Source organism: Pararge aegeria, chromosome 18, assembly GCF_905163445.1.
Source record: "Pararge aegeria chromosome 18, ilParAegt1.1, whole genome shotgun sequence".
NCBI classification, from domain to species: Eukaryota; Metazoa; Arthropoda; class Insecta; order Lepidoptera; family Nymphalidae; genus Pararge; species Pararge aegeria.
Genome location: NC_053197.1, coordinates 12,843,191 through 12,862,982, shown reverse-complemented (window position 1 = coordinate 12,862,982; position 19,792 = coordinate 12,843,191). Strand labels below are relative to the sequence as shown.

Here is a 19,792-nt window from a genome sequence, read left to right as displayed (position 1 = left end):
TAATTATTTTTGTACTATAGAGGTTATAATAATATGTTTAATTTTGCCTAAACTTTGTGTAGATCTGATTAATGTGGTTGGAGATTTTTTTAGAACTACAACTAAATTGAATGCCACATCAAAAAACTAAATCAAACGCAGACGAAGTCGCGGGCAACAGCTAGTATAACATAATTATTAGGCATACCTGTCTGTCTGGTAAGCGCTAATTGTACTTTATGTTCATTGTATTTTTAAATTATTTCCTCCATATACGTCTATCATCTGCAAAAATGCTATAATTACATTTATATTGCGGTGGCGGAAGCGGTGATAGCCTAGTGGGTAACGCTTCGGCTTTCCTTTCGTGGAAACCGAGTTCGAGCACTGGCTCGCACCGCTGACTTTTTGACCCGGTAACGGGTTGATGATTTGGATATCTGCATATCGTCTGCGAAAAGTGAAGATCTCCTTTGTGGGGTTGAGTATACGCTTTTACATGATTCCTAAGGTAATTCTTGACCTACATACATCTAATACAGCGAGGTTACTATAAATTTGATTTGAATCATTTTGAATTCCTTAATGACAAGGTAGATTGGAAGCAGCCAGCCTCGCTCACATCTCCCACAACATAGAAAAATGATTATAAATTTTGATGTTGGAAAAGAGCAACTACTGAGTTTCTTGCCGGCTCTTCTCGGTAGAATCTGCTTTCTGAACCGGTGGTAGAGTCACTACAAACATACATACTTGGCGTTTCAAAAGTGCTTATAAAGTAGGCCTACTTGAAATAAATGAATTTGTTTTTTTTTTGTTGATATTTATATTACTTTGCAATTACATTATTTATTTCGACCATTACTCTAAATTTTCTTTCGTTGAATATAAATATTTTATTAGTGCCTACTTCTTATAGCCCATCGGAACTCGCAATGCCTGCCTTTATCCACTAAATGAAAAATAATAAGTTCCTAGTTTCGATAACAATCGTAACAACTATTGAGTAATTGTTAAATAAAGCGGTTTTGGTGCGCGTTGCCCTTGCGCAAGGCTGGCTTTGACGTCATTGGATTGAGGACATGCACGTCGATGCTGGGCTGTCAAGCGCGTTGATTCGCGACCTACAACATAAAATAAACCATCAATTCTAAGGCATAGAATTTAATTTAGAGTAAATAAAATTCTATAAAGGATGCCCAGCCGTCCGCCTAACGCTTGGAAACACATTTGTCCTGAATTAAGCCTTAATACCTAGTAAATAGAATCTAATTTACAGTAAATGAACTGAATTAAAGGATGCCAGAGGAAGGTCATAGTGTTGTTATGGTGAGTGTTTTCCTGGTCCCCATTATGCCCATTTACATAACGCCAAATTATCATAGAGTTTGTTGACGTCCTCCCTAGCGCAATGGTGAGCGCTGCGAATTGAAGTAGGAGGTCCCGTGTTCGATTACCGGCAGAGGCAATTTATAATTTCTGAATTTTCTCTGGTCTGGTCTGGTGGGAGGCTTCGGTCGTGGCTCGTTACCATCATACCGACAAAGACGGGCCGCTAAGCGATTTACCATTCCGGTGCGATGTCGCGTAGAAACTGAATAGGGGAATGACTACCATAACTGGTATGGTGATGTGATGGTACCGGTCTAACCTGTCAGGGAGTGACAGGTTAGCCCGCTACCAGATTTGACACATTACAGTACTCTGCATTCGAAATTGTAGAATAATTATAGAATACTAGCTGTTGCCCGCGACTTCTTCTGTGTTTGATTTTGTTTTTTAATGTGGCATTAAATTTAGTTGTAGATCTAAAAAAAATTTAAGTATGTAGTATCGCTAAGCCTTAAATGAGGGGTTTGCTGCTGTCCACTGAGGAGTTCTGTCCTCTATCTCCAACCAAAAATAATTATTTAAATCGGTTATAATTTGTCGGAGTTATGGTGTAAAATCGTAAAACACTCCTCCCCTGTCACAAAGGAACCGAGCTTAATGTCGGGATGAAAAGTATCCTATATTACTTCTAACACTTCCAAAAATATGTGTACAAAGTTTCATAAGGATCGGTTTAGTTGTTTGTTAAGGATCGGTAATGTTGACGGCATTTGCTTGGTTTTATTACATAGTACTTCTAAAGATGTCTCGCATCAAAACGATTTAGGTCGCCTCGTTTATAAAGTAACTCATATTTAGATGGTAATCAGGATGTCATTGACGGCTTTGCATTTCTGAAAGATAACGCAAGTCATAACAAATAAAAGATTAGATAGGTTACTTGCGTCTCGTTAAATAATTAAATAATGCCCAAGTAATTATCTTGTCGTCGACAAATGAACAGTTATAATTACTATATCTTTGTCAAATGAAAAATTATACCTTCTTCCTTATTTTGACGCCAAATTAACAATATAAATAATTAACAATATATCGGGTTGTCATATTCAAATAAATAACAATTAATATCTTTCATGACATCTCTGTATTATAAGCAATTTAAATTCTTATTTTGTCCTGTCTTGATTTGCTGATTAACAATTATTAATTTATTACGATCTTTCATGTCGTATCTAAAGAACAACTATTATTCCTCAACATTTATCATTTTTATATTTATGTGAAATTACTCCCAGGGTAGTAGACTACTGAGATTATATCCATAGTTCAGGTTTTTTATTTTTTAATTTATCAAATAAGTGATTTCTTATCTAAGGCCGATAAGAAATCTATTATTAATACTAATAGAAATCTATTATTAATAATATATAATTAAAACAAGAAGAAATACTATTATTCTAGTATTTCTTCTTGTATTAATGACGGTTTTATATTTTAGTGTTACTTTTTTTTTATTCTCAAACCACACATAGTTTATGTGACAAGGTATAGATAGGTAGAGATTAATGATATTCATTTTAAAAACAATTTTTTTTTTTTTTAATTTTTTTTTTAAGTGCAATCACAACTCTACCAGTAGTCAGTACACAACATAGCAAGTTTATGATTACAACTTGTACACTTCAATTGATATATCCCAAATATAATTTTGTCCTTTAGAAATAACGAGGACGTAAACAGCGTAAAACTATTATTAAATTGGCACGATAACCTAGTCTGGTTGAGTTCCTAGCGAGCCATAACTTATTTACTTATAAAACGGCCCGATGGTTATTTCCATACTTTTCACACGCGTGAAACAGTGCGTGAGATAAAAGATAATGCTGAAATTAGGGTTGCCATCTGCAACTTTTATTTGAACAAATAAGATAGCATTTTTTACGCACTTGATCTATACATATTTTGCAAGTTAAAATCGTGTGACTCCTGTCACTTCATTATGCACGCGTCGCGTAGCATAGGTTGTTCTTTTATCTAGTGAGGCAATTTCCGTGCTTGTAGTACGCGTGGCAACTTGTAAGCCAGATCAATAACACTTAATAGTTACTTATAAATAATTGATTACACAAAACTTCTGGTAACGGAATTTTATGGTACTTGACTCGCTAAGACTGTAACCCCAACCATCCAAGCTTACTAAAGTAGTTTAGCAAGGTTCAGCTGGCTATGGATTTCCAGAAGTTTTGTTGTGGAACCCAGGTATAGTATTTGTTGTTTGTCTTCTACGCCAGTACAGTGCTAAGAAGCTCGTGCGTTTTCTCAACTGCCTTGATGAATCATGATATGCGCAGGTGACTGTTTGTAGCATATATGTAACGAACATTTGATGAGCTGTAACCAATACCGATCATACCAATTCTTCGTCTATTGATTTAAGTAAAAATTATATATAAGACTTAAAAAAAATAAATCCTTTTTCAGAACATACTGCACATGATTGTTATATCCTCCAATTTAGTTCTTTGTGCAGACAATTAACCCGGTATTAAATTAGCAGACGTTTATAACGATTGCTCTTTGAAGAGATCTCTTAATGTGACCTAAATGTAATAGGAATTTAGGTCAAGCGCAGGAAATCTCAATATTTGACAACCCTGACAAGGTTTAGTGACGTAGCAGTTTGAACATACTATTGTTTCTCATCACCATTGTTTCAATCATGGTGTTGGTTATTAAAGAAGGACAATATAATTTATTAGTTATTATTTATAATTGATCTCATATCTCGATTAAGGTTGTGTTGTCAGGTTTTTTTAAATAACCCACGTTTTTTCTTTCATTTCATAAAATTTTACACACCTTTTTTTTTTGTTCAAATTTTTTGTCGTTTACTATTTCAGAAAAACCATCATGCTTTCAGTAGCAGACTCTAGTATAATACTCAAGCACGTTACGTTGACGTACGTAATGTAGTTAAGGAAATTTGTATGGATGGCCAAACGTGATCTGACACCCCTCTGGAATAATAACTGAATTCTATTAGGACCTAAAGACTAAAATTCAAATATTATTAACTTTAATATATAAATTTACCTACCTTACTTTTAAATTATATTACTACTAGCTCTTACCCGCGACTTCGTCTGCGTTTGATTTTGTTTTTAAAGTATTCAGTATCGCTAAGCCTTAAATGAGTATAGTAGTATATATATAAAACATGTGACTGTAAATTAATTATAGACAAATAATTTGCAATAAAATAAAATTGCAACTATAATTAAATATCTATGCTATCCTATTTCTTAAGTTGGACCAGACTGCTCATGGTGTGCCAATTTAATTTAAAATCGGTTAAGTAGTTTAGGAGTCCATCGCGGACAAACATCGTGACAGGAGATTTATATATATTAATTATATTACTATAATATATTTTAAAAGTCGTCTGTGGATATGTTGTTTTTCCCTACCGTGGGTTTAGAATGAAGCTTAGATAGGCTCAGATTCAAGCTCAAAACGTAAAATATAAGAAATTAGAAACTGATAGAAAATGTTTTGATTCAAGTAGGTTAGTATGAACTGCCTTTTACCTAATGTTGACATTTATGTACGTAGCTACCAATTTACCAATTGTCAATCGAAACTATGTGCGGGTTTGAAAACAGAACAATAAAGTTTGAATCCCAGTGATTGGCATATAATTTACGTATTAGGTTGAACTGTGAATTATTAGTAAAAAATTAAGGTTAAAAGCAGCGGTTGGAACGTAATAAAGAAGGCCCTTTCGCGTCTTAGGATATGCGTAATTGTTGAAAGTTGCGCAGGCGCATGCATAACGTTCGTCCGACACATGTAGGTAAACAAAACGTCTTCCTTAAAACATCTATTGTTGTTTTTATTGTATTTTAGTATATTCTCTGACCAAGCAGATGGCTCACATAATGTTAAGTGGAAAACCATCGCTTATAAACAGACAGCAACACTTCACAGGTTATGTCAAAGTCAAAGTCAAAGTCAAAAATATCTTTATTCAAGTAGGCCCACAGGTGGCACTTTTGATGCGTACATAAGAACCACACGGTAGTGAGATGATGGCGATAACCACATTCGTAAACTTAAAACTAAAGCTACGAGGGTTCCAAACGCGTCCTGGTCTAAGAAGAAGCCCACAACAAACTTAGCCGGGTGTTTTTTTTTTTTTTGTTATCACCATCTCACAATGTCATTTTAAATTATTAGAAGAGCAACCTGGTTAGAGCAATAATTTACACCCAAGCTTTTTTATCGTTTACGTAGTCCTTTATACTATAATAGGACTTTTCTATAAGCTTACGTTTAATACAAACTTTGAACTTTTTAAGAGACATCTCCAAGATGACAATTGGTAGTTTATTGTAGAATTGTCTGCAATTTCCTTTAAACGAATTATGAATTTTATGTAACCTAGTATATTGCACTGTAAGTTTATTCTTACTTCTAATGTTTAAATTATTGCAGTCACATTTTTTCTTAAATTTAGAAATGTTTTTATGAACGTACATTAAATTTTCAAATATGTACTGACTATACACTGTCATTATTTTTTATGCAAGGGGCAAGTTCTGCAACATGACGCTCTTTGTCCATCGATTTGATAATCTCATGTCACTGTTATCGCACCGGCAACCACGCCCTTCAGACTGGAACACAGCATTGCAACAATGCTGATTAGCGACAGATATAAGCATGGCGTTAGTACTTCCCCCGAACGAGCTCTGTCACCAAAAGCTCCACTACTACAAAAATAACACTACTAACTATACGGCCAAATCAAAACAAAAAATCAACACCTGCCAGCGATGACTAGAACGCAGCATGCTCAGCATAACAAAAACTTGATAAAGTACGCCATACAAAAATAAGATCCATAACAAAAGCAACGAATGCCTTGAGCTATGCATTAAAACTGAAGTGGAAATGGGCAGGTCATATAGCGAGGCTTATAGACCAGAGGCGGAAAGATCAAAGGACAGGACAAAATTGACATCGTTGGAGGAGGCCTTTACCCAATCTGGAGTTCCGGGGTTCCCTTGAGGTTCTGGGTGGGAGATACATTTAATTTTTGTAAACGAAAACTAAAATACTAACGTAAAGCTAGCTTAGGTACCTATGTAAATGTAAAGCGGCACAAGACCGTGTTGTTTGGAACTCCCTACAAAATACCTATGAGGCTGTGTCCAGCAGTGGACGTCCATTAGTTGACATGATGATGAGTATGTTGATACACTTAGCTACTAGGAAAATACAGAAAACCAAGAAAATTGTACTGAAATTTATTTTTTATAAACTCACCCTTGCAGCCCTTCCATGTGGTCTAAAAGAACATATTTAGGAACATGTTCTGATGAATCTTATATGTCTTTTTTTATCACACTTAAAGTTAGCCCTTGTCTGTAATCTAACCTGCTGGTAATTGATTATACTGGTAAAGTTAGTAACGAGCTGAGCTGTGAGGGCTATATTTAACCCATATTTAAGCGGTTTCCACGCGACATTGTACCGGTACGCTTAATCGCTTATCACCATGTCTTTCAGTCGGTAGCTATATCAGTAGGTATCTAACTAGCAACGGCCAAAGCCTTCCACCATACCAGACCAGAGAAAATTCAGAAATTATAAATTCTCAATTTGCCATTGATCGAACCGTCCCGGGTTCTTCCACTTAAAACTACAGTGCGTTCAGTAACTCTATATAAGAGATGTATGTATATCTTGAGTATTGCTCCTGTCGTATATAAAATGTTTAGTTATATTTATTTGAATTTGGAATTCAGCAAAATTGTACGATTGTTTATATAATTGTATAGTACTTCTATGTAAAATATTAACCAGCCAAGTGCGAGTAGGACTCGCGCTCGGAGGATTCCGTACCATTACGTATAAAAACGGCTTAAAAATCACGTCAGTGGTACGGGATCCCTCTTAAATATTTGATTATGTTTTGAAGTAATTGTTTTTATAGCGGCAACAGAAATACATCATCTGTAAAAATTTCAACTGTGTAACTGTCACGGTTCATGAGCTACAGCATGGTGACCGACGGACAGACTGACGTACAGACAGCGGAGTCTTAGTAACAGGGTTCCGTTTTATGTTTTGGGTACGGAACCCCAATAAAAACTACAACCGCAGATAGGTATCTGCGGTTGAACCTTGAATACCTGCTATCTTATGTACCAGTTGATCTCAAAAGTGCCACCTGTGGGCCTACTTGAATAAAGATATTTTTGACTTTGACTTTGACTTTGATGCAGTCTGCGATAGAGCTTCTTAAACCTTGCCGAGACGCGTCGTTACACGCGTTTTGGGGACATCTTGTCAATGCAAAGACTCTACGTCTACATACTAAAATAATTCGCATATATTCCAGAACACACTCACAAAAACCCACATATTCATAAATACACAAATACGAAAAACTAAATAACTACATTTTCTAAGCGATTGAAATTTAAACTAGACTAACATTATTAATACAACGAAACTTTAAAACCGTTACATGAATAAAAACCTGTTTAAATAAAGGAATTAAAAAAACTGTAAGATAGGGTACCTATGTTTCATATTATTTATTATATTGAATGTTAATGTTACGCTGAACGTAATAAATATTATCAAATAACTGTAATTTATTGTTTTACAAACATCAACATTTTTGACTATAAAAAATACAGGTTATATGGACTATAAATAATACTAGCGGACCCGCGCAACTTCGTCCGCGAATGAGCCGACTTAAAAAAATATTCGTACGTTGTCGCGGAATGTTTTATAGAACTTTAAAGATACGATCCGACAATTCCGATATACTTACTACATACTTCCGTCGTTTGGCGTAACGTTTACCGTTCACGCATCGCACGCATCAGAATCTCTAAAAAGGTTTTTTTTTAGAAAACACAAATAAAATGACATTTTCTAAAAATGAATCCTAGCTAGATCGATTTATCGCCCCCGAAACCCCCTGTATACTAAATTAAATTAAACTAATCGTTGGAGCCGATTCCGAGATTCCTTTTATAAATATACAAGAATTGCTCGTTTAAAGATATAAGATAATAAGATAGTACACACACACACAGTACAGTTGTAGTAGTTTTAACAACACCACATATTTTCCTTTGTGGGCAAAACAGTACTGCGTGTGCATAAGATGTTTTTTTTGTTTCAGAACAATGCCTCGCCTCGAGCAAACTCCCCCGGAGGATTTCCGCCGGGTCTTGCGCGAGAAAGCCTTGAGCCACAGCTTGTTCTACCTTAAGCTCGGCGCAGGAGTGCCCCCGGGGCAAGCGCGGGAGGCTTCGCCGCAGTTATCGCGGCGAGCGAGCGACAGTACTGGCATGCGCGCGCCTCAGACCGCGCGCGTCTCCCGACACGCGCAACCGCGCGTCTCTGAACTGCTCCGAAAGTTCGAGCCGGGCCCGATGCAGTATCTACGCATCCCCCGCGCCTCCAGCCCTCTGGAAGACATCAGCTCTTCCGACGACGATGACCGGGCCGCGGTCAGACGTCGCAGCCGGGATCTAAGCGACGACTCCGCCGTGGAACTGGAACCGAGGAGACGCCATTCGCACCCTCGCGACATAACCCCACCGCCTGACGTGATGTCGCCAAGACGAGAAAGGACTCTAATAGAAGCCCATGTGGTGGAGTTAGGTAGAAGGGGCAGCGAAGGGTGCGAGACAAGGGGCAGATGTGTGCGGACGCCCAGCGTGGTCGTCAGTGACTACTCCGATGGTATAGCTGTTGGTGCAACTGAGGAAGAGGTGGACTGGCTGAGGTCGAGGTCTTTGTCGGCGGACTCGGCATGTTCGTCGTGTTCGACGCTGTCCAGTCGCGACGACGAGGAGTTCGAGTCTCCAACACTGCCAAAGAAGGTGAGTTTTGTTTATCATGTGTATATATCAATTTATTACGGGCTAATTTATTGGTCGCCAAATAATCCCTTAATGTTTACAGAATAAATTCCACGTGTTTACAGTTGTTGCGTTTAATATGAAATGTAACAAAATTCCGCCGATTAAATAAATAATCAGTGAACTACAACCGCTTAAAACTATACTATTTTATATTTACAGTTTTAGATGTCGTACTTTGAGGGCTTAGTAAGGATTACAATTTGAGAAATATGAGCTTCAACACAATATTCCAGCTTTAAGTAATTAACAAGTCCTAAGAAATACTTATTTAAACAGATTTTTTTCTCTTTGATTTAAAAAAAATATTACTCTGCATTACATATTTTAATCACGAGTTCAGAACTCCCTGGATCTCCTAAAGCAGGTAAAGCATATCTGCCCATAGAAGGGGTTTCTGTTGTTTGTTGTGATAACAATTTTTATGCTTAATAATTTTCTTTAGTGGTCGGCTCTACATCAAGTAGAGTAAAGCAATATTTAATGTATTTTTTAATGGCAAAAAAAAACTTTAACTTAATACATGTAACTAACTCTACCAATAACATACCATTTATTTTAAAGTTACTTATAAGCACTATTCTTGCTTACAATATAAAATGGCTATTAATATGTAGGGCCTGATTTACGTCAACGACGGCGTACGGTAAACTTCGCATAAAATTACCATAACACAGCGTAAAAAATAAAACAGGTAGGTACGTGTCTCCTATTGTTTGTTTTAATAATAATACATAATCAGTCAGTCCTCTGGAGAAAAGGCTTCTCTCAATTTTTGGGTTTACCTGGGTAGAATGGTTGGTGATTGCAGTAGATTATAGTAGTAGCACAGAGGACGTGCTGCCCGTCCTACGTTTTATTCTCTCGTCGCCTTGTACGATACTAGTAAAGGGAAAGCGTGATGACAACTGTGTTCTTATCTGCCTCTTCCACCCTGCACATAATAATTCTATTTACCAGCAGTAAAACATAATATTGCATGTGTAATATTTTTATGTTAGTCTATGTCGGCTCTATATTAAACCCAGAAGCGGTTATGTACAAGTAGATTTTCATTACTTAAATATTACTATGAAGTTTATATGCAAGTTAGGACCTGGGCTTCACTCTCGAGAACCGAGTTCGAATCCTAGCACGCACCCTAACGCAAGTAAAACGCATATATGTTTTAAGCAATTAAAATATCACTTGCTTTAACGGTAAAGGAATAATACCATCAGGAAATGTATGCCTGAGAGTATAAACGGAAATGTAATATACCGAGAGTATAGATTAACAAATTGGGCTGACATATTCTTTGCGATGCTACATCAAATCCGATTAAATCTGAATCACTTTCGAAGTATTTTTTTTTGAAACAATGTACAGTCAGGTTGATTCCATTAAAATTCAGTAAAAATCTGATGAAGATATTTGGAGATAGAGGACTTCCTCCGCGGACACCAGCGAATCACACATAATGTTCACATATTCATAATGTTCTCAAAGGAATAGCAAATAGTTCTCAAAAGTCCAGCGTTGTGGACTTCGGGCAAAAAGGGCCCATCTCAGCGTGGAAGAAGACCCGTGTCCTGTAGTGGGACGGTAATAAGTTTATATGATGATAAAGTTGAACCCATATTATTCTTAATTTTCTTCTTATCTAAACGCACCGTTCTTGCTATCAAATAGGTATTTATCGTGTAAATTGCGTCAGACGGTGTAGGTACGCAAATAAAGCCAATCTACTAGGTTCGCATAAAATTAGCATAACACAGCATATAACATACCTTCTCCATTACTTGTTATGATAATAACAAATCAATTTTACTGCCATCGCTATATTACCTCACAGTGTGACGTCAAACAGCTGTATAATAAAAAGGTAGAGATCGCTTACAAACACCTACTTTGGTAGTTACATAGATTATATTGTTGTGTACAATGCAGAAACATTTAATTACAAACAATTGGCTACGCTATTAATATAAACGACCTTTCAGTTACAGAATTAGGTACTTAAATAGATAGGCATCAACAATAGGCTTTCAAAACAACTGTGTTGAAAGAACTCAAACTGTTTCGGTTATTTATAAGGTTAGATCTATTGCTGCTTGCTTGCTTGATCTTATATGCTGTAAAATTATAGTTCGTTCTATTAATCTATATAGTTATCGATAAATCCAGACGCCACTTTGAAAACTATGTGAAAATAAATAGATAGATGCAATAAGAGTGCATTATTTAATCATTTAGTAACTCATAAGTTTTCTCAGTAATTTATATGATTTTTTTAACATTCATTATCATCATATAAGTAAGCATTAAGCATCGGAATTCTGCGTGTGAACAGTACGTGCCGAGGCTTTGAAGTAGCCGACAACCATTTTTTTTAAACTTGCAAACTATTTTGAACTCATATCTACTGGTACAAAAACATTCGTTCTACACCTGAAACGGTGGTTATTATAGAAGTATTTATTTAGAATAACTATTAATCTTCACATTATAATATTTAATTCTTATCTTAATATTTAAATATTCTAACATTCATACAAATTTTAAAGACTTTGCATTATATACGAAATATAATGACAAACATTTTTAATACTTGTGTATAAGTAGTGTATATGGTTCGAGCTTTCATTCGAATAAAAATTTTGGAATCATTCACTTGAAATCATTTATTTAAATTTATTTTTATACAAACATGTATTTAAAAAACAAGAAAAAATATCACATTATTTTTTAGTTTCTTATCAGACCTGAAGATTAAAATAGAGAACTTTGTAGAAGAAATTCGGTAAAAATGCAATACTTTTCTATCCGAGCAATAAATACCTCATTGAGTTCAAATTAATATTCCATTACCACTAATCATTAAACTAAGAAGGTGTGTAAATATAAACTTCAGTTTTATTTGGTTGTTAGCGACTGTTATGACTTATCACAAAACAAACTAATTTCTAATTTAGATAGGTACCTACTCATTTCAGTCTGTCCAAACAAATATGTAATGTAAATAGAAATGGGCACGTGGTAAATATTAACATACCGCCGACGGTATAATTATCAATGCACATGTGTGTGATTAGCATTAAAAAAATTTCATTTTCGATTCATTCGTAAGTAAAAGTCACTGGGATTTACAAGAATATATCAAATTTCCACTAAAAGCTGTGAAGAAAAATAAACTGCAGTGAACTGTAGTCATACCTAAACCCATGCATGCAACATGTTTAGTTTACATATTTAATTTAATTACGTATACCATACATATATTATATTTGACGACCTTCCTGGCGCAACGGTGAGCGCTGTGAATTTAAATAGGAGGTCCCGTAATGGATTTCCGGCCGGGAAAATTTGGGAATTTATAATTTCTGAATTTTGTCTGGTCTGGCATGGTGGAAGGCTTTGGCTGTGGCTGGTTACCACTCTACCGAATAAGACGTGCCGCTAAGCGATTTAGTGTTCCGGTGCGATGCCGCGTAGAAACCGATTGCTCCCTAACAGGTTACCCGCTACCATTTTACACTGCATCATCACTCACCACCGGGTGAGATTGCAGTCAAGGGCTTATTTGTAGTGGAATAAAAAAAAACTAATAATTACAAATATAATGCATATTAGGTATATATAATATTTTGTAACATGACGGCCCGTTGGCGCAGTTTGCAGCGATCCTGCTTTCTGAGTCAAAGGCCGTGGGTTCGATTCCCACGACTGGAAAAGTGTTTGTGTGATGAACATGAATGTTTTTCAGTGTCTGGGTGTTTATCTGTATATTATAAGTATTTTATGTATATTATTCATAAAAATATTCATCAGTCATCTTAGTACCCATAACACAAGCTACGCTTACTTTGGGACTAGATGGCGATGTGTGTATTGTCGTAGTATATTATTTAAATTATTATGTTTAGATGTATAAATATTATATAATATTTATTTTCTGTCAATTCCTGCTTCCCAGATGAGATGTGGTGAGATTTTATTCAACCCCCTCCCCCATCCCCCGATATTCCGTGAGAGAAAATGTGGGTTTCATACGTTAACGCGTTGGATTTTTATTGTAATAAGACCAATGGACCAGCATAGTATAATTTTTATTTTTTTCAAACAGGAAAAAGAATTGCGTTATATTTACCGAGAACCCCCTCTCTCCAACGTTGAGTAGATGAGATTTGACCCCCCTTTAAACATCTCACGTATTTTATGAACGCCCCCATAGTTATTTCTGCCTCCAAGCAGCATTCATGGGTTTCGGTCTGAAGGGCTTGTCTGTAGGCTTAAAACCTACGCCTCATGTTGATACAGAGCGGCATTTCGTAGAACGTGGGCCTTTGAAGTGTTGATCCGTTTTGAGCCAATGATTTTCTATTTACCATCTGCTTGGGGCCATCTGCTTGGTCCGTCGATTATAACTTAGTTTAAAATTAATCGTCAATTGTTTCGTAGTTTTCAACTTAGCAACTTACAGTCAACTTAAAGTTTTGATAAGGGAAAATTAACGAGCATTTTTTTTGTGAAATACTTTATTTACATCCGCCCGAAGTACATAATGTTCTATATGCTAATATGAAGCGAATGACGCACGAACTGAAGGTATACAAAGGCGGATAACTAGACTGAACTATAGTGCTGGTTTTATCATTTACAGCCGGAATTTGAATTTTAAATGTGCCAGGACTTTTTGCATTTCAAATCATTTGTATTTTGCACTCGTTTCTTTGTCTGTTTAACGTTACGCCATGTAACTGTACCTATATTCTTACTAGGTCAAGTACGCGACTTATATTGCGAGCGTCGGTTACACGTGTAGTAAACGAAGATGCCAAATTCAAGTATTCGTGAATTTCCTATTCCATTTCTGACACCAACTGCGGGCGTAGCTTATTCGGTTAGGATTTAGGAATAAATTAAATCTCATCCAACGTACCGGCGTAAAATTATATACTTAGTCTTCGAGACAAGATAAAACAACAATATAAAAATATAAATTATGAAATAAATTGAAGTCAAGAGCTAGTTCAACCTGGACGCTTATGAGTGGACAGTTCCACAAATTTTAAGTCCGTTGATTGATTATAGAACAAATAAGGACAGCTTAACAATGCTACTTAGTAGGTTTTAATAAGTTCTTTAATGATGTTCTAAATAATTTTAGCTATCATCAATAGTTTTCTCAGCGTACACCAAATAATGAGGCATCAAAAGTGCCACCTGTGGGCCTACTTGAATAAAGATATTTTTGACTTTGACTTTGACTTTGACTTTAATGAAATGTTTAGGAAAAAATTTGTTACTTTGTTTTACATGGTTGCAATTATTTCAAGGATCTCCAATTTTTTCAAAATAAATTATAGCCTATGTTTCTTCGTGATAGTTTAGCTTATTTTTGATGATGAGATGATTAAAATCTTTAACTCAAATTTAATAATAAATAATAATAATAATAATATTTTGTTTATTGTTCAATAAAACATAGGTACAATTTACATTACATCCGCACAATAGGTATAACTTATATTATTGTTAAAATTAACACGGATATAAAGAAATCAACTGTCCCTAAGCTAGGTATAAACCTGTGTTATAGGCGACAGTGCTCTCCTTATAAATATGGCTCGTTTAAAACAAAAAGAAAAAAATAAAGATATCAATTCGCAGGTAACGCTGGTAATCATATTTGTACTATGTTACATGTTTTGAACATATGTGTGTGTGAAATTGGATACAAACAAACAAACAAGCAAAAAAATCTTTTCTCTTCAATCTTTCAAAGATGGGTACTAACACGGCTTTGAAAGAAAAGATGATAAGACGTAAGATGTTGACATTCCTATCATGATATTAATCCTTATCCAAATCAACAGTTTTATAAATATTAAACCTGCAAATTCCTTTTTTAATTATTCAAATTTAACCTATCGCTTAGAAGTTGCGACGGGTATAGAAACGCAAAAAGCAAGAAAAATGCAGCGGGCCTTCCTGGACCTGGTAGGTAGCGATGCAATTCGTTTCTAGGTTTATTTAAGATATCAAAACTTCTAATACAGCAGACGAAGTTGCGCGGGTCAGCTAGTATTAGTTAAGGATATATAAGTATATATCGATTAGAATAAGACAACTTATAATAGTTGCCTTTAATTAAACAGTGATTATGTTCTTATCAACATTTATTTTTATGTGATTATAACGATAATCTGTAAAGTCATATAATACCTATAATCTATTTTATCAGTACATGTTTGACGCAAATACAGACGTTAGGCTGGTTGTTAAGAAATCGTTATTTAACTATTAGAATTAACTGTCTTCTAATTGCGAGAACTTTGAAACCATAATTGTTAGTACAATTATATACCTATCTACTGATATATAATATTAATGTAAATTTTTCAGATTAAACTTTTTTTTAAACGTTTTAACAAACGATTTAAACTTGACGACCTCCTTAGCGCAGTGATAGGCACTGTGGTCTTATAACTGGAGGTCCCAAGTGCCGGGCAGTTTGGGAAATTTTCTCTGGGCTGGTCTGGTGTGAGGCTTCGGCCAGCGACAAAGACGTGCAGCGACTAAGCGTTTTAGCGTTCCGGTACTATGCCACGTAGAAACCGACCGACGCGACGTATGGGAGGAATACAACAGGTTAGGCCGTTGCCATCGAAGACTGCATCATCACTTACCACCAGGTGAGATTGCACGTAATTTAGGCATCGATGGTATGAGAACCTTAGCTTAGTTGGTAAAATTTGCTGGACAGTCACAGGTTCGAATCCGGCTCTAACAAGCCGGGTAGAAAATATTTATTTCATTCTTTTTAGTTGGAAAACAAACTCGTTTCTTGTTTTGCAATTTTTTTTCTATATTCGAGTATATATTACATATTAAGTGAAGTAAAAAAAAATATTTTTACAAGAATACGCAACTTTAAAATATCAGTACAACTACACCTAAATTAAATGCCACAGGGCTCCAAAATAAATTGTTCCTACCGGATGCTTTATAAACAACGCGGACGAAGTATTCTATAACACTGTGATACAATCAACGGTTACTGCACTCGAATTATCGGCGATATCCTAATCCTGTGTTGTTTGTGTTGCGATGTTTTGTGTCCCGGGCGGATGTTAGCATCCGGCATTCAATCCCAATGTTATCCTTAACATTTAACTGCGCTTTCTGATTAACGGAGCGTTACTAATTCGATACTTTGTGTACTACTGTTCAGAGTTCAGAGGTGCGTTCATTCTTGTTTTGATTGTTGTTTATTTTGTGTGATAGATAGCGTTAATATATGTAACGATGATAGCCCAGTGGGTAGGAGCTCGACTTCATTTTCGGGAGGCCGAGTTCAAATCCCAGCACGTACCTCTAACTTTTTAAAGTAATGTGCGTTTTAAGTAATTAAAATATCACTTGCTTGCCTGACAGTTCTCCATAATGTTCTCAAAGTTGTGTGGAGTCCATCAAACCGCACTGGGCCAGCATGGTGGATTACGGCCTCAACCCTTGACCCGTTGATTGAGACCCGTGCCCTTTAGTGGGCCAGTAATATGTTGATGATGTTGGAGATAATTTATTATGACGTCCTATTTTTTTCCAACCCAAGATTCTATATAGTTTACATTATTACATTTTAGTCAAGCCCCTTATTTGATACATATATTGAGTTTATTGTAAAAAAAATTAAATTCGTCATTTTGTAGCGGTAGCCATCTTGGACCGATTTTCACCAAACATACCTAAGAACATTCCCGATTAATTCACCTTTTAAACAAAAGAAACCAAATCGGTTCATCCGTGCAGGAAATACTAAAACACAGACACGTTAGACTATTTCATTTTAGCTTAATGTATCGAATTTCTTCGACAGTACGAAAAACAAATAAAAATCACACATTTTCGTAATTTGAATTTGGAATTATCTTCTTTAAAATTTAAACTTTTAATGGTACCAAAACCAGCCGGATACAAATAGTATAGCCAAAGAGATTTTATTACAAGTTCATACATACTATATGCGAATATGCGAAAAGACTTTTTTTTCTTTATTAATAAAATAATCATTTAATCCATTAGTAATCACACATTTTTAACAGTGCGATTATTAAAATTAACTGGAATAATATGTTCTTTAATTTTGGAAGGTCCTCATTCGACAAGGTCCTCATTGGTTAGTTTTTCAACAAAACAAACAAGATCTCATTTTATAATGTTATGACGATTGAATGTGTGCAATACCTACCCACAATCAACAATGAACAAAGTAACACAAAATATTCTCAAGCATTGTAATTCAAAATCGGTACAATGTGCTACAAATCATATTCTGCCTCATAACAGCTATTGACGTCACGAATTTGTGAAAAATGGAAGGTAAACGTAAAGGCACATATTATGGTAATATTCTTGTCAGTTATCAAAGACCTAACTAGGTATATTTTTTAGTTTGGCTGCCTTTTTATCAAAATCCGGGGGTGTTTTAGGGGGCTTACCTATGGAGATTAAAGCCAAGAAGTAATTTGCAGTGGAATTAAAAAAAAAATTGATGGATGGCAGCGGTGATAGCTCAATGGTTAGGACTTCGGCTTCAATTTCGGGGGCCGATTTCGAATCCCAGCACCTCTAACTTTTCTAAGCTATGTGTGTTTTAAATAGTTAAAATATCACTTGCTCAACGGTGAAGGAAAACATCATGACAAAACCTGCATGCCTGAGATTATGATGCCTGAGTGCAGTGGCGTGCAATCAGCAGGAAAATTTTATAAAACAGCAAAAATTCTCCTCCTTTACGAGTTATATATAAATTTTAGGGTAGGCAGTGCTTTTGTGCATGTATGAAGTGCACGCCATGCCAGGGTGTCTATAATGTTCTCAAAGGCGTGTGCCTAAACCCTTTTCATTGTGGGAGGAGACCCTTGCCGATGAAGGGTTGAAGGTAAATGTTCTGCGTTAGGGGTTTGTTACATTTTTTTTAAAACGCACTCTAAAGGTTTAGGGTTTAGGTTTTTATTTACTGAAAAACGATTTTTACTCTATATCATCAAAATTCTCAACCAATTGAAATAAAGATCTTCTAGTTATGTATTGTAGAGGCGCTATAAAGGTACGCTTCTCATTCCTTTATCGAAATGATACAGATGAATCATCAATCTTCAATAAATAGCCTATGACGGGTTTGTAATCGCAGTAGCTCGTAGTTGTAACACAGAGGCCTCGTACGACCCCCGTGCGAAGAGGAGGTGGTAATAACTGTATTATGATCTGCCGTCACCAGTGGCGTGCACTTCACATGCGCTAAAGCATTGCCTGCCCTAATATTTTGAGGCTTCCTGCTTTATGCTTACCCTGGTCAAAAGCTGTATGCACGCCACTGGCACGATAAATAAATAAGGACCTCTATTATAAAAATACAAAGGCTCCCTCAGATTTTGACAAGTTTTTTTTTTTTGTGTATCAAATAAAACAATTACATTAAAATGGTTAGTATAAAAGCACCGAAAAAACCGCAGAGGTTTGTCCTCGGTGCCTATCTGCAACGATTACCTAAGTTAATTAGAAGAATAAAACCAGCTGCTGGAAAAACATACTGCTACATTTTAGAACGATAGGAACTAAGTAAGCATTAAATTTAAATTTTTAATAGTAGTAAGTACCAAAATAAATGAATATAAACTATACGAAATACAAAAGAGTCAGCCAACTAACTTCGCTAAAAAGAATTATTTCAGTTTACGCTTAATGTTTTTAATATTAAAGTGTTTGTGTACAAACATACACGGCATTCAAAAAACGATGTTTTGAATGCGGTTAGAGACGGCGCCTGTTGCACGTTTTGGTGAATGGCTTTACATAATCGTATTCCAGTAACCGTAAAGAAATATACCTAACTGCAGATAGTGATTTGGAAATGCAAGAATCAGCCAGCATTAGAATAAAGTGACTTATTCGAATTAATATAATAAATGCGAAAGTATGTTTGTTTATTTGTTCCCTTTTTTATTCGCAAACACAATACCACTCTTGTGAAAATACAAATGGATATAAGATATATACATACATATATCCCAGGAAATTTTACAAAACCTACCTAGCGCAGTGGTAAACGTTGTTGCAGTGATAGGCCCTGGGTTCCCTTCCCGGCGGATACAATATGGGAATTAATAATTTCTGAATGCTCTCTGGTCCTGTCTGGTGGGAGGCTTCGGCCGCGTCTAGTTACCAACCGAAAAACCCAACAGACAAAAACTTGCCAAGCGATTTAGCGTTATGTTACGAAGCCGCAAATGAACCAATTGGGTATGGATAACTGCCGGACTCCTAGCAGGTGCCCGCTACCATCTTAGACTGAACAATCACTTAGCACCTTATGGAAATTGCAGTCAAGGAATAATTAGTAGTATTATTGGTAAAAGAAAACGGTTCTTGCGGCAGTCTTGCTAAAAAACTGAAACAAATGCAAACACAGACGCAGCCGTCAGCTAGTAGTGTATAAAGCAACCTTAACGCTCTTGAAATATTTTGGAAATCCTAGATTAGTA

The 19,792-nt window shown here is 35.8% G+C and overlaps 1 protein-coding gene across 1 annotated transcript in view; it reads left to right on the top strand.

Annotated features, from left to right (window-relative positions):
• LOC120631527 overlaps window positions 1–19,792 on the top strand; it is a 49,818-nt gene that overhangs the window by 23,421 nt on the left and 6,605 nt on the right. Inside the window, exon 2 of the mRNA XM_039901148.1 lies at window positions 8,519–9,224. Within this exon, the coding sequence (XP_039757082.1) occupies window positions 8,523–9,224 (702 nt within the window). The 5' untranslated portion in view covers window positions 8,519–8,522. The remainder of the gene's footprint in view (window positions 1–8,518; window positions 9,225–19,792) is intronic.